Below are 15,265 nucleotides of genomic sequence, written 5' to 3' on the forward strand. Positions count from 1 at the left end.
GTGACGGAATTCAAAAAGGCATGGGATGAATACAGAGGATCTCTATTAGAAAATGGAAGGTATAAAGAAACCTAAATTTAAATGGCTACATGTGTGTGGATGTGTACAGTGACGTTTAGATGGTGACTCCGGCTGTGGTGAACTAGGGTCAATATTGGGCAGACTCGTAACGGTCTATGCCCCGTATATGGCAGCCTGGTTTAGGATGGGCTGGAAAAGGCTTAGTCGGCAACTTCAGTTCCTGGAACATGAGCACATTGCTGGATAGGCTTTTACGGTCTGTCGCAAATAGGCTGGAATGGGCTTCAAAGTCAACTCTGGCAATTGGACCATAAGGACAGGGCCGGTTGGACTTCTGTGGTCTATGTCCCAGAAACCCCAAAGAAAGACCTTAAGTATATAATATCACGTTCATTGTGGATTTAATCAGGAATTGATAATGAGTGTGACTATTGGGCAGACTGGATGGACCGTTCAGGTCTTTACCTGCCATCACTTACTATGCTACTGTGATTGTTCATAGGTCATTCACTGCTGTTCTGATATTCCTTTATTCTGACTTCTGCACAATTTTAAAAATGATTTTTTTTTTTGTTTGGAATATTGCCCTGGCTACTGGAAACATATTCAGTAATAGTTTTAGCAAGTTAATTTAAGAAAACCTAATGAGGTACAGTTATTGTAAACATTACTGTACTTGACATGCAACAAGAAATGGAATATGTAATATGTTGCATTTGCCTTTTACTGTAGAAATATTAAAAGTGTTTCAGCTCAGAATATGTTGCATGGTGAGTTGATAAGGGAATGGCTAGACAGCTGTCTAAACTAGGAGTGGCATTGCAGGAAAGAGACATGGACAACTGCATAAACAGAGGCAAAGCTTTGTGGTTTATGGAGAAATGCAGCTGAACTACTCAAGGAAATGCCTGCGTTTGGAGGACTTTGAGGGAAATTTTATTTATTTATTTTACATAGTTGACATGTGTTGGCCAAAAATGTCAGGTTAAGAGAGAGATCTTGTTTGTTTTTAGCTGGGTCTCGGGTCTAGTAGGGCATCGTGTCTGATCCTAAAGAAAGGAACTGATATTTCAGCTGTGTTGTCAGGGAGTTGGGACATTGTGCAGAATGACTCCCTTTTCCTAAATGAGGTATGTGCTAAGCTGATCTTAAGCAAGATTGGGGAGGCGGCATGGAGATCTGTGAAAGTTTTCTAAGAGGGTGGTGTAGCTCAGTCTTGTCTGTAGGTTCCATGGAGTAGGTACTGTAGATTTAATTTGACTGTAATGATGCTGCTTACATCTAATAGCCTTATAGAAGATACGTAATGTAGTAGTTCAGTGGTTTTGCAGTGGTGTAGCCATGGAGGCATATTTTCAAAGCACTTAGCCTTAACTTTGGAAGGCTAAGTGCTTTGAAAATATGCCTCTTAGTCTCACAGCCTTCTGTCGCGTCATTAATTCGTACATTCAGAAAACTGGTTCCACATCTTGTCTTCGTGCCATTCAGCTTGAATTGGGTCTGCTAGCTGATGTGGTGACTAGATGGAACGCAACTGCTCTGATGGTTTCTCTCTAGAGCGCTATAGCAAGCTATTAATAAATTTGAACTTGAAACTTGATATGTTGGAACGTTTCCTTGAACAAAAAAGGGCCGTACTACTTCTGAAGCAGACGATGTTAAGGGACTGAGGAGGAGATTCTATATATGGTGCCTAAAAAAAAAAAAAAAAATTGGCGCTGAAATTTTATAATCGGCACCTAGATTTAGGCGCTGATTATAGAATATGCTTAGTTGATATTTCAGCGCCAATATTTGCGTGCTTCCAGTCTCAGCCTGAAACATACACTTGGGGCCCTGCTTACAAAGGCACGCTAGGAATTTTAGCGTGTTATAAAAATTAGCGCGCTAACTGTGTAGATGCCTTTAATAATCCCTTGGTCTCCAGTTTCACATTGTTTCTTTTATTATTTGTTAAAGCTCAGTGCCCATTATTCGGATTCATATTTGTCGGTATATAAATACTTATACTATAAATATATGAATGAATGATGTTTTTCATTATTTGTATTCGATATAGCTTTAGTTATTTTAAAAAAATTATAGTTAAATGTTGCTTAGGTGCCTGACTTACTAAGGTTTTTCTTCCCATTTTGTACTTCTGGAAAGAAAGACTTAGGAAGCAAGTCAGAACAGCAACCAACAGGTCAGGGTAAAGAAACCCCTACGCATATATCAAAGGTCAAAAACAAGAAGTAGGGGTGGTGGACCAAGAAATCTCGACAGCCAAGGTTGATTGAAGTGACTTTATTAGCACCAAATCTGACCCGACACGGTACTGTGTTTCGATGGTTTTACCGTCTGCCTCAAGGGTCAAACTCTTCTTAAGAAGTATCACAATGAATGGGTGCTTAAATGAAACAAATTTGGAAATATCGTTGTTTTACAATGTAATCGCAGCGGACACTGTAGAAAGCCCACCAAAAGTGAAAGAAAGACTTAGTACATCAGGCCTTGGTGTGTTTCACCTGTATGAAATGCAATTTTGCTTCTTAATAGTTGTTCAACTGTATGGTGCTTGGATATAATTATACTGACCTAAAAAAAGCAATGAAAGAAGCGCAAGATGCATTCAGTTTGGTAAAATAGGGCGTAACATACCGAGTCCCGCAGAGAAATCTTTAAGATGCAAGTTTTCTGGACCATTGACATCTTATCCTCCGCCTGCACAACAGCTAACCTCCACCAAACTAAACACTCTTTCCCCACTTCCCTCTTTTTAATACCTTTTCTGCCCCTTCTCATATTTTATGTGGTGGAAGGGAAGCTACCTGATGGAGTACTATATTAGTTGATAAATTATATTGAAATATGGTTCTACCTCTGCACCAATTTGATTTGCCCTATAATGGCATAGAGTCAAGCAGAATACATTTTGCGGGAAACAAAACGTATTGTGGAATCATCATGGATTGAAATTGCTTGTGTAATGAGGAAGAGTATAACAGTGCGAGTATACTATTGTCTGGCTGGCCGGCAGGGGAAAAACAAACATAAGTACATAAGTAATGCCATACTGGGAAAAGACCAAGGGTCCATCGAGCCCAGCATCCTGTCCACGACAGCGGCCAATCCAGGCCAAGGGCACCTGGCAAGCTTCCCAAACGTACAAACATTCTATACATGTTATTCCTGGAATTTTTTATTTTTCCAAGTCCGTTTAGTAGTGGTTTACGGACTTGTCCTTTAGGAATCCGTCCAACCCCTTTTTAAACTCTGCTAAGCTAACCGCCTTCACCACTTTCTCCGGCAACGAATTCCAGAGTTTAATTACACGTTGGGTGAAGAAAAATTTTCTCCGATTTGTTTTAAATTTACTACACTGTAGTTTCATCGCATGCCCCCTAGTCCTAGTATTTTTGGAAAGCGTGAACAGACGCTTCACATCCACCTGTTCCACTCCACTCATTATTTTATATACCTCTATCATGTCTCCCCTCAGCCGTCTCTTCTCCAAGCTGTATAGCCCTAGCCTCCTTAGTCTTTCTTCATAGGGAAGTCGTCCCATCCCCGCTATCATTTTAGTCGCCCTTCGCTGCACCTTTTCCAGTTCTACTATATCTTTCTTGAGATGCGGCGACCAGAATTGAACACAATACTCAAGGTGCGGTCGCACCATGGAGCGATACAACGGCATTATAACATCCTCACACCTGTTTTCCATACCTTTCCTAATAATACCCAACATTCTATTCGCTTTCTTAGCCGCAGCAGCACACTGAGCAGAAGGTTTCAGTGTGTTATCGACGACGACACCCAGATCCCTTTCTTGGTCCGTAACTCCTAACGTAGAACCTTGCATGACGTAGCTATAATTCGGGTTCTTTTTTCTCACATGCATCACCTTGCACTTGCTCACATTAAACATCATCTGCCATTTAGCCGCCCAGTCTCCCAGTCTCGTAAGGTCCTCTTGTAATTTTTCACAATCCTGTTGCGATTTAACGACTTTGAATAACTTTGTGTCATCAGCAAATTTAATTACCTCGCTAGTTACTCCCATCTCTAAATCATTTATAAATATATTAAAAAGCAGCGGTCCTAGCACGGACCCCTGAGGAACCCCACTAACTACCCTTCTCCATTGTGAATACTGCCCATTTAACCCCACTCTCTGTTTCCTATCCTTCAACCAGTTTTTAATCCACAATAGGACATTTCCTCCTATCCCATGACCCTCCAATTTCCTCTGTAGCCTTTCATGAGGTACCTTGTCAAACGCCTTTTGAAAATCCAGATACACAATATCAACCGACTCCCCTTTGTCCACATGTTTGTTCACTCCTTCAAAGAATTGAAGTAAATTGGTCAGGCAAGATTTCCCCCCACAAAAGCCATGCTGACTTGGTCTCAGTAATCCATGTCCTCGGATGTGCTCTGTAATTTTGTTTTTAATAATAGCCTCTACCATTTTCCCCGGCACCGACGTCAGACTCACCGGTCTATAATTTCCCGGATCTCCCCTGGAGCCTTTTTTAAAAATGGGCGTTACATTGGCCACCTTCCAATCTTCCGGTACCACGCTCGATGTTAAGGATAAGTTGCATATCACTAGCAGTAGCTCCGCAAGCTCGTTTTTCAGTTCTATCAGTACTCTAGGATGAATACCATCCGGTCCAGGAGATTTGCTACTCTTCAGTTTGCCGAACTGCCCCATTACGTCCTCCAGGTTTACCGTGAAGTCAGTAAGTTTCTCCGACTCGTCTGCTTGAAATACCATTTCCGACACCGGTATCCCACCCAAATCTTCCTCGGTGAAGACCGAAGCAAAGAATTCATTCAGTCTCTCCGCTACGTCTTTGTCTTCCTTGATCGCCCCTTTTACCCCTCGGTCATCCAGCGGCCCAACCGATTCTTTTGCCGGCTTCCTGCTTTTAATATACCGAAAAAAAGTTTTACTATGTTTTTTTGCCTCTAATGCTACACAAACCTGTGAATGGAGTCTGTTGGACTGTTTAGATGTGAGATGAAATGAGCATTTGAAGAACAAGACCATATAGAAAAACTTAATGACTTATTTGCTTGTTTTATTTTTATATATTTATATTAACCACCTTTATGAAGAGATTTCACCCAAGGTGGTCTACAGCAGGCATATAGCTTTTGCTGAAGAGGATTTCAGGGAGGCACCAATGCTGGAAGCAGATCACGATGAATCTGGAATATATAATGGAGCAAATTGACAAACTAAAGAGTAGAAAATCACCAAGACCGAATGGTATACACCCACATGACCTGCAAGAATGTTGCACTTCTGAGCACAAGGGACGAGCTATACTTGAGAAGCATATTAGATTTGTAGTTGATCATGAAATCTCCCACCCACCCCTTGTCCTACACTTTTTAGATTGTTTCTAGTTTAAAGATTTTGCTGCTCATTCAGCTAATTGGGCAGAGAAGGTCTTATCTGCAGCTGAACTCTCTGGTATCCTAGCTCCTCACTATTATCTTAGAGATCACATCTCAGCATATTTGTCTGTTCCTGTCTGCTGTGTGTCTGCAGTTCTGCATACTATACAAACGATTATAATAATCCAAAATACAAACATCCTCTAGATAAAAATAAATAAGATAGCCAAAGGGTTTTTTAAAGCAAATGATGCAGAGCAACACATTCCATTCAAGCCAAGAATTGTAGTCTGCAGCATCAGAACCTAACCACAGGTTAGCAAAAGAAAACCTCCTAAATCCATTCAACAGTGAAAACCCCCCACGTTCCACGAACAAACCAGTAACAAAACCTATTTAATTCAAATGCATCAACAACCCAACAATTAGATCAAAAGTTTGGTATCAGCTCTCTTCTTGTAGTCTTGACTTCCAAAGAGGGAAATACAGCCCCCTGGGCAAACATAAAGAATGAAGTCTTGAATGAAGTACTGATTTGTTTTGTTTCATAAAGTACACTGGCTGTTCTTGCTGGTTATTAAGATTATTTGAATAATTTCCTGGTACAGCTTCTGTTCCTCATATCAAGCTGTAATTCTCTGGTGATAGCATCATTCTATAGCCAGGAGGGTATAAAACATTTTGTCACAGATTCACTCCTTTCTTGGTCATCTTTGCTGGATTAAATGAAAGACCTGTTCAGAATACATCTGTTTTTTTTTTTTTGGTTTTTTTTTTAATCTTGTAGCTCACACTCCCTTGGGCATATACTGGAAATACAGAAGAGTGTGTTCCTCACTACCCAATGTGCTAGTACAATGGTTCCCAAACTTTTCCTTGGAGTCCCTGGCTAGTTGGGTTCTCAGGATTTCCCCTATTTAATATGCAATGGATAAAGTTGCATACATAGTAACATACAGTTGATATATAGATTTCTATGCACTTCCTCATGAATGAAATTCAAAAATGCATAAACACTATTGAAAATTGGGCAAAGGAGTTTTGGCTAAAACTTAAGAGAAGAAAAACTTCCTTTGGCTAGGCTGTCCAAAAGAGAGAGAGGGTAAAAAAAACCCTTTTATCATCAATAAGATGCAATTTAAATTTGAATTTTCTTCCCAGATTTTAGGAATTGGATAGCAAATTGACTATGTGTCAGGTTTTCAGGGTAGAAACTAGGTTCGTGAGCCCTTGGGCCACTGCCGTGGAGCAGCAGTGGCAGGCAAACCACCCCACACTGGAAACAAGACAGAACTCTGACAGGAACAGCTAGACCTACACTTGACCGCCGTGCCTCAGGAATTGAGCCCCTGGGTGCAGGCGGCCGGCAGGACTTACAGGGCAGGAACTGGATACCAACTAGGCTGAACAGGGACTGAGGGTCAGAGGGGAAGGGAATAAACATGGGCAGCAAGGCAGGAAACTGGGCTAGGACTCACAGACAGACCATACTACACAAGGCAGGGAAAATGGACAAACTAAAGGACAGGAACTGAAAGCTGGCAAGCAGCCACTGAAACAGGGTACAAATACTGACAGACAAGAGACAGGACTGAAAGCTGCAGAGCAGCCAGTAAGCAAGAGACACAGACAAACAGAAACTAGACCAGGAATACAAACCAGAAACAAGACTAAGAAAAAAGCAATAAACCTAAGCTAAACTACACACAACTAACTAGAACCAGACAAGAAACTCAGACAAGAAATCAGACTAGGCAGAAATGCAACAAGCACACCAACATACCAGGGACTTTAGACGATGCAAAGGCAAACACAGAAGTTTCCAGGTGATTAATAAAGCCCATCAGCTGCTGAAGTTCATCTGCAGGAATCACAAGGCAGCTACAGGTGCTGTTCAGGCACAAACAAGAGAAGCAAGTCTGGCAGCCCAGAAGATCCGGACCGGACTTGGCTGAAGTCTGGAACGGGTGACAGTCCATAGCAGCCACCGGTCTAGCCACCAGAGGGCGAGGTGAGCACAGACAAGGAAACATTCACATACGTGACACTATGATAAATCTAATTAATAAGGTAGTTAAATATTCTTTTTTTATTAAGAAAGCTAAGAGCAATTCATAAAAATTTTGAATTGCCTTTGTTTAGACTTGTAGTACAAGCTTTATTGCTTTTGAAATTGGACTAAGGCAAAGTGATATATATGGGATGCACTAATTAATTTTATTTATTTATTAGGATTTATTTACTGCCTTTTTGAAGGAATTCACGCAAGGTAGTGTACAGTAAGAATAAATCAAACATGACCAATAGACAATTACAGCAGTAAAAATATTCAAATAATACAGTGTGAATAGTATTACAGTGTGAATAGTATACTAACAATGTCAACAGAATACATAATATAATGTTTTAATTGACAGTGTAGGATATAAACAAAGATGAGACATATAGATAGGTAAGAGAGTAAGAGGAGTTAGAAAATAAGGCGACTAATTTAAAGAAAGGTGCACATGAGGTCAGAGAGATGGTTAAATATTATCTCAGCTAGGGTAGGAGTGGATAAACATGTCATGCTGCAGTATGTGCAGTCCATGTCACTCCTTGTGTGTGTGAGTGAAACTAACAAGTTAGTTACTTCTTCCATTGAAGGCCTGGTTGAAGAGCCAAGCTTTCACCTGCTTCCTGAAGTAGAGATAGTCTTGCCTTAAGTGGAGCCTTTCAGGCAGTGCATTCCAGAGTGTGGGGGCTACTCCAGAGAAGGCTGGCTTGCGGTTATCACATCGTGTAATGTCTCTTGGAGAGGGTGTGGTTAGTGATAGTCCTTGAGAGGACCTTAGTGTCCTTGGAGGTGTGTAGAGGATCATCCTATTCTTCAAGTACTCAGGGCCATTTTCTTTAAGGGCCTTGAAGATCAGACAGAGAGTTTTAAATTTAGCCCTGTATTGTACTGGTAGCCAGTGAAGCTTTTGCTAAAATGGTGCGATGTGGTCATGTTGCTTGCCACCTTCTGTTAATCTTGCTGCAGCATTGTGAATCATGCTTTATTGAAGCAGTCGCAGACAATTCAGAATTTAGCAATAAGAGTGATTTTCTTTTTCCCTTAAAATTGGGTGCATCTATCACTCCTTTTATTCTGAGTCACACTGGCTTCTGGTTATAGCAGGATGTTATTTTGTGTACGTTGATCTACCAGACTTTGCAAGTAAATATTCCTTTTTATTGGGTGTGATTTTTTTCTATATTAAGTAAATCAGCTTTTGAGGGGGCAAATATTTGTTCTGTTTCCCTCAGTTAAGTCGGTTAAATCTCTGAAACAACTTTCAGCTTCAATTTCATATCAAGCTGCAACAACATGGAATTCTTTTTCTTCCTCTGTCTGCTTTTAACTCATTTTTGGTCATTTAGTAAACAGTTGAAGACTTTTATTTTAAAAAGCTATAAAATGATTTTAATTGAGGTTTTGTTTTTATTTCTGTAAATTCCTCAGATGGTGGTTCTGGTATTTTTTTTTAACGATGTCATCTGCACAGAACTGCATAGGATAGTAGCTCCCAATGTAATGTAATTCATTGCCGATATTTTACAAACCCAGATGGCTGGGGTTCCCCTAGGATAGGTTTAACTACTGTTCTAGACAGTGTAGAAAATTTTAAAAACTTAAAATTGTAGAATCCATACCCAAGGGCATGAAAGAAGTAACTCTTTACATCTTATCACAGGTGATATGTCAGAAAGTAAAGCCAGGAAGATTGAAATAAAAGATGTTGATGGTCAGACGCTGAAGAAGCTGATTGATTATATTTATACCGCAGAGATAGAGATCACGGAAGAAAATGTGCAGGTAAACAGGTATTTGAATGTTTTGTGTGAATCAGGAAAACAATCTTTTTGAAAGCTTATTTATTGTGTGTTTTATTTTCATGTTTTTTTGTGTGTGTGATAGTTGACAGTGTATATTTTAATTTGCTCACTGAATTGGGCAATTGCTGATTGGTGTGTCAGTCTATAAATTTGTAAATTTAAAAAAAACCCTGTAAAAATTAGAGATCTGCATTGTGACTTGCAGTTTCAGCCACTGTTAGTAGGTTAAGAACTGCTTTTCGGGTTTTAGCCAACTGCCTCATGACAAGACTTATTTTAAACTTTTTTTTATAAAATATCCTGGCAATCTAAACTTTCTTGGTGTGTAATATAATTTCTCCGAGGACAAGCAGGCTGCTTGTTCTCACGACTGGGTGACGTCCGCGGCAGCCCCCACCAACCGGAAAAAAACTTCGCGGGACGGTCGGCACGCAGGGCACGCCCACCGCGCATGCGCGGCCGTCTTCCCGCCCGTGCGCGACCGGTCCCGCCAGTTCCTTTTTTTTCGCGCCTGGAGAGAGTCGTGCCTGTGCCGCTCTCTCTGTTTCAGCCCCGGAAAAACCGTCGCGTTTACGCGAACCTCTTTATTTTCTTTTATATTTAATTTATTGCCGCGCGCTCCACTTTTCTTTTCTTTGAAAAAAAAAAAAGGAGCACGCGCTCCCATTTTCCCTCGCTTCCAGCGGGGACGTTGCGTTGCGGCCTGGTGGCCGCACGGTCGTTTTTCATTTTCGAGGTGTGATTTCCGCCACCATCGACGACTTTAATTTCGCCGACGCGATTTTTCCGTCGATGTCCTCGAAGGTCCCGAGTGGATTTAAAAAGTGTGGTCGGTGCGGCCGGCCCATCTCGCAGACCGACACCCACGCTTGGTGCCTCCAGTGCCTCGGGCCGGAGCACAATTTCAAGTCGTGTCCCCTGTGTCTCGGTCTCCGGAAACGGACTCAGGTTGCGAGGCAAGTTCAACGGGACCGTATTTTTGGAACTTGCGCCGGCCCCTCGACGTCGACCTCGACGGCATCGGTATCGACGCCCGGTCCTTTGGTACCGGTATCGATGCCCGAGACATCGGCACCGATGGCATCGACCCCAGGAGAACAGGTCCCGTCGGCCCGCCGGTCCTCCGGTGAGGGTAGAGGTGAGAGGCCGCGTGGGCAGTCGGCCCCGGTCACTCCCTCAGCCCGTGGCCCACGGGACCGAACCCTGTCTGACCCGGTTCCTCGAGACCGAGGGGGATCGTCATCCTCCTCCTCCATGCCTCCCGGCGCCGGTGACGGGCATCGGAAGAAGGATAAGAAACGCCGTCACCGGTCGCCCTCGATGCACATCGGAGAGGAGTCGACGCCGAAGCGTCTCCATCGAGAGGAGAGATCCCCGTCGGTGATAGAGGTGCCGACGCAACAGGGTCCCGGTACCTCGGTGCAGTCTCCTGGCTCCCACCAGATCCGGGCACCGACACCCCTACCGGCCCCACCGCCTTTCTCGGCAGCGGGCCTGGACGAGTGCCTCAGAGCCATCCTTCCGGGGATCCTGGAAGGGCTGATGCGCCAGGCTGTGCCGGCGCCGGGGGTGCTTGCGCCCTCGGCGCCGATGACTGTGGCGCCGGCGAGCTCTAGCCCGGCGCCGGGGCCGTCGACACCGCCACCGCTTGCGGCGCCGGTCTCGACCGCCACGCAGGTGGTGTCCCCGTCGACGTCGATGGAGGGAGCTTCGTCCCCGCCGGCGCGGGAGTCCACCGCTCGACGACACCGAGGCCTCGGTGCCTCGACGTCGAGCCGGGCCCGGTTCAGGACTCAGCTACATGAGCTTATGTCCGATACCGAGGATGAGGCCTCGTGGGGGGAAGAGGAGGACCCTAGATATTTCTCCTCAGAGGAGTCTACGGGCCTTCCCTCGGACCCCACGCCTTCACCGGAGAGGAAGCTCTCACCTCCTGAGAGTCTCTCCTTTGCCTCCTTTGTGCGGGATATGTCTATCAGCATTCCCTTCCCCGTGGTCTCTGTGGAAGAGCCGAGGGCCGAGATGCTCGAGGTCCTCGACTATCCATCACCACCTAGAGAGTCCTCCACGGTGCCGCTGCACAATGTCCTTAAGGAGACGCTGCTTCGGAACTGGGTGCGACCATTAACTAACCCCACCATTCCCAAGAAAGCAGAGTCCCAGTACAGGATCCACTCTGACCCAGAGCTAATGCGGCCACAATTGCCCCATGACTCAGCGGTCGTGGATTCTGCTCTCAAGAGGGCACGGAGTTCGAGGGATACCGCCTCGGCGCCCCCGGGGCGGGAGTCTCGCACTCTGGACTCGTTTGGGAGGAAGGCCTACCAATCCTCCATGCTCGTGACCCGCATCCAATCATACCTGCTCTATATGAGCATCCACATGCGGACCTATGTGCATCAACTGGCGGACCTGGTCGAGAAGCTCCCGCCGGAGCAGTCCAGGCCTTATCAGGAGGTGGTCAGGCAGCTGAAGGCGTGCAGAAAGTTCCTGTCCAGGGGTATCTATGACACCTGTGACGTGGCATCTCGTGCTGCGGGCCAAGGTATAGTGATGCGCAGGCTCTCATGGCTGCGTGCCTCTGACCTGGACAACCGCACCCAGCAGAGACTGGCCGACGTCCCTTGCCGGGGGGATAACATTTTTGGCGAGAAGGTCGAGCAGATGGTGGACCAACTGCATCAGCGGGAAACCGCTCTCGACAAGCTCTCCCACCGGGCGCCTTCAGCATCCACCTCCACAGGTGGACGTTTTTCCCGGGCCCGGCAGGCTGCACCCTATTCTTTTGCGAAGCGTAGGTACAACCAGCCGGCCCGAAGGCCTCGTCAGGCACAGGGACAGCCCCAGCGCGCTCGTTCTCGTCAACAGCGTGCGCCTAAGCAGCCCCCTGCGCCTCCACAGCAAAAGCCGGGGACGGGCTTTTGACTGGATCCACGGGAACATAGCCGCCCTACAAGTGTCCGTACCGGACGATCTGCCGGTCGAAGGGAGGTTAAAATTTTTTCACCAAAGGTGGCCTCTCATAACCTCCGACCAGTGGGTTCTCCAAATAGTGCGGTGCGGATACGCCCTGAATTTGGCCTCCCTGCCTCCAAATTGTCCTCCGGGAGCTCAGTCTTTCAGCTCCCATCACAAGCAGGTACTTGCAGAGGAACTCTCCGCCCTTCTCAGCGCCAATGCGGTCGAGCCCGTACCACCCGGGCAGGAAGGGCAGGGATTCTATTCCAGGTACTTCCTTGTGGAAAAGAAAACAGGGGGGATGCGTCCCATCCTAGACCTGAGAGGCCTGAACAATTCCTGGTCAAAGAAAAGTTCAGGATGCTTTCCTTGGGCACCCTTCTGCCAATGATTCAGAAAAACGATTGGCTATGTTCCCTGGATTTAAAGGACGCATACACTCACATCCCGATACTGCCAGCTCACAGACAGTATCTCAGATTCCGCCTGGGCGCACGGCACTTTCAGTATTGTGTGCTGCCCTTTGGGCTCGCCTCTGCCCCACGAGTGTTTACAAAGTGCCTCGTGGTGGTGGCGGCGTATCTACACAAGCTGGGAGTGCACGTGTTCCCATATCTCGACGATTGGCTGGTCAAGAGCACCTCGGAGGCAGGAGCCCTCCGGTCCATGCAGTGCACTATTCAACTTCTGGAGCTGCTGGGGTTTGTGATAAATTACCCAAAGTCCCATCTCCAGCCTACTCAGTCTCTGGAATTCATAGGAGCGCTGCTGAATACCCAGACGGCTCAGGCCTACCTTCCCGAAGCGAGGGCTACCAATCTCTTGGCCCTGGCTTCGCAGACCAGAGCGTCTCAGCAGATCACAGCTCGGCAGGTGTTGAGACTTCTGGGTCATATGGCCTCCACAGTTCATGTGACTCCCATGGCTCGTCTTCACATGAGATCTGCTCAATGGACCCTAGCTTCCCAGTGGTTTCAAGCCACCGGGAATCTAGAAGATGTCATCCGCCTCTCCACCAGTTGCCGCACTTCACTGCTCTGGTGGACCATCCGGACCAATTTGACCCTGGGACGTCCATTCCAAATTCCGCAGCCCACGAAAGTGCTGACGACGGATGCATCTCGCCTGGGGTGGGGAGCTCATGTCGATGGGCTTCACACCCAGGGTCTGTGGTCCCTCCAGGAAAAGGATCTGCAGATCAACCTCCTGGAGCTCCGAGCGATCTGGAACGCACTGAAGGCTTTCAGAGATCGGCTGTCCTGCCAAATTATCCAAATTCGGACAGACAATCAGGTTGCAATGTATTACGTCAACAAGCAGGGGGGCACCGGATCTGGCCCCCTGTGTCAGGAGGCCGTCGGGATGTGGCGTTGGGCGTGTCGGTTCGGCATGCTCCTCCAAGCCACGTACCTGGCAGGCGTAAACAACAGTCTGGCCGACAGACTGAGCAGAGTATTGCAACCGCACGAGTGGTCGCTCCATGCCAGAGTGGTACGCAAGATCTTCCGAGCGTGGGGCACCCCCTCGGTGGACCTTTTCGCCTCTCAGACCAACCACAAGCTGCCTCTGTTCTGTTCCAGACTTCAGGCACACGGCAGGCTAGCGTCGGACGCCTTTCTCCTTCATTGGGGGACTGGCCTCCTGTATGCTTATCCTCCCATACCTTTGGTGGGGAAGACCTTACTGAAGCTCAAGCAAGACCGCGGCACCATGATTCTGATAGCGCCCTTTTGGCCCCATCAGATCTGGTTCCCTCTTCTTCTGGAGTTGTCCTCAGAAGAACCGTGGAGATTGGAGTGTTTTCCGACTCTCATTTCGCAGAACGACGGAGCGTTGCTGCACCCCAACCTTCAATCCCTGGCTCTCACGGCCTGGATGTTGAGGGCGTAGACTTCGCTGCGTTGGGTCTGTCTGAGGGTGTCTCCCGGGTCTTGCTTGCCTCTAGGAAGGATTCCACTAAAAAGAGTTACTTTTTCAAGTGGAGGAGGTTTGTCGTTTGGTGTGAGAGCAAGGCCCTAGAACCTCGTTCTTGCCCTGCACAGAACCTGCTTGAATACCTTCTGCACTTATCAGAGTCTGGCCTCAAGACCAACTCAGTAAGGAATCACCTTAGTGCTATTAGTGCTTACCATTATCGTGTGGAAGGTAAAGCCATCTCTGGAGAGCCTTTAGTCGTTCGATTCATGAGAGGTTTGCTTTTGTCAAAGCCCCCTATCAAGCCTCCTACAGTGTCATGGGATCTCAACGTCGTCCTCACCCAGCTGATGAAACCTCCTTTTGAGCCACTGAATTCCTGCCATCTGAAGTACTTGACCTGGAAGGTCATTTTCTTGGTGGCAGTTACTTCAGCTCGTAGGGTCAGTGAGCTTCAAGCCCTGGTAGCTCATGCTCCGTATACCAAATTTCATCACAACAGAGTAGTGCTCCGCACCCACCCAAAGTTCCTGCCGAAGGTGGTGTCGGAGTTCCATCTTAACCAGTCAATTGTCTTGCCAACTTTCTTCCCCAGGCCGCATACCCACCCTGCTGAACGTCAGTTGCACACATTGGACTGCAAGAGAGCATTGGCCTTCTACTTGGAGCGGACACAGCCCCACAGAAAGTCCGCCCAATTGTTTGTTTCTTTCGACCCTAACAGGCTAGGGGTCGCTGTCGGGAAACGCACCATCTCCAATTGGCTAGCAGATTGCATTTCCTTCACTTACGCCCAGGCTGGGCTGGCTCTTGAGGGTCATGTCACGGCTCATAGTGTCAGAGCCATGGCAGCGTCAGTGGCCCACTTGAAGTCAGCCACTATTGAAGAGATTTGCAAGGCTGCGACGTGGTCATCTGTCCACACATTCACATCACATTACTGCCTCCAGCAGGATACCCGACGCGACAGTCGGTTCGGGCAGTCGGTGCTGCAGAATCTGTTTGGGGTGTAAATCCAACTCCACCCTCCAGGACCCGAATTTATTCTGGTCAGGCTGCACTCTCAGTTAGTTGTTCTTCGTAGGTCAATTTCTGTTGTACCCTCGCCGTTGCGAGGTTCAATTGA

The 15,265-nt window shown here is 46.7% G+C and overlaps 1 protein-coding gene across 3 annotated transcripts in view; it reads left to right on the plus strand.

Moving 5' to 3' along the window:
• KLHL3 (kelch like family member 3) overlaps nt 1-15,265 on the plus strand; it is a 145,457-nt gene that overhangs the window by 68,603 nt on the left and 61,589 nt on the right. For all 3 annotated transcript variants that reach the window (XM_030212861.1, XM_030212864.1, XM_030212862.1), the window contains one exon: nt 9,126-9,247. In XM_030212861.1, the coding sequence (XP_030068721.1) occupies nt 9,126-9,247 (122 nt within the window). The remainder of the gene's footprint in view (nt 1-9,125; nt 9,248-15,265) is intronic.

The sequence above is a fragment of the Microcaecilia unicolor genome, chromosome 8 (assembly GCF_901765095.1).
Source record: "Microcaecilia unicolor chromosome 8, aMicUni1.1, whole genome shotgun sequence".
In the NCBI taxonomy this organism is placed as follows: domain Eukaryota; kingdom Metazoa; phylum Chordata; class Amphibia; order Gymnophiona; family Siphonopidae; genus Microcaecilia; species Microcaecilia unicolor.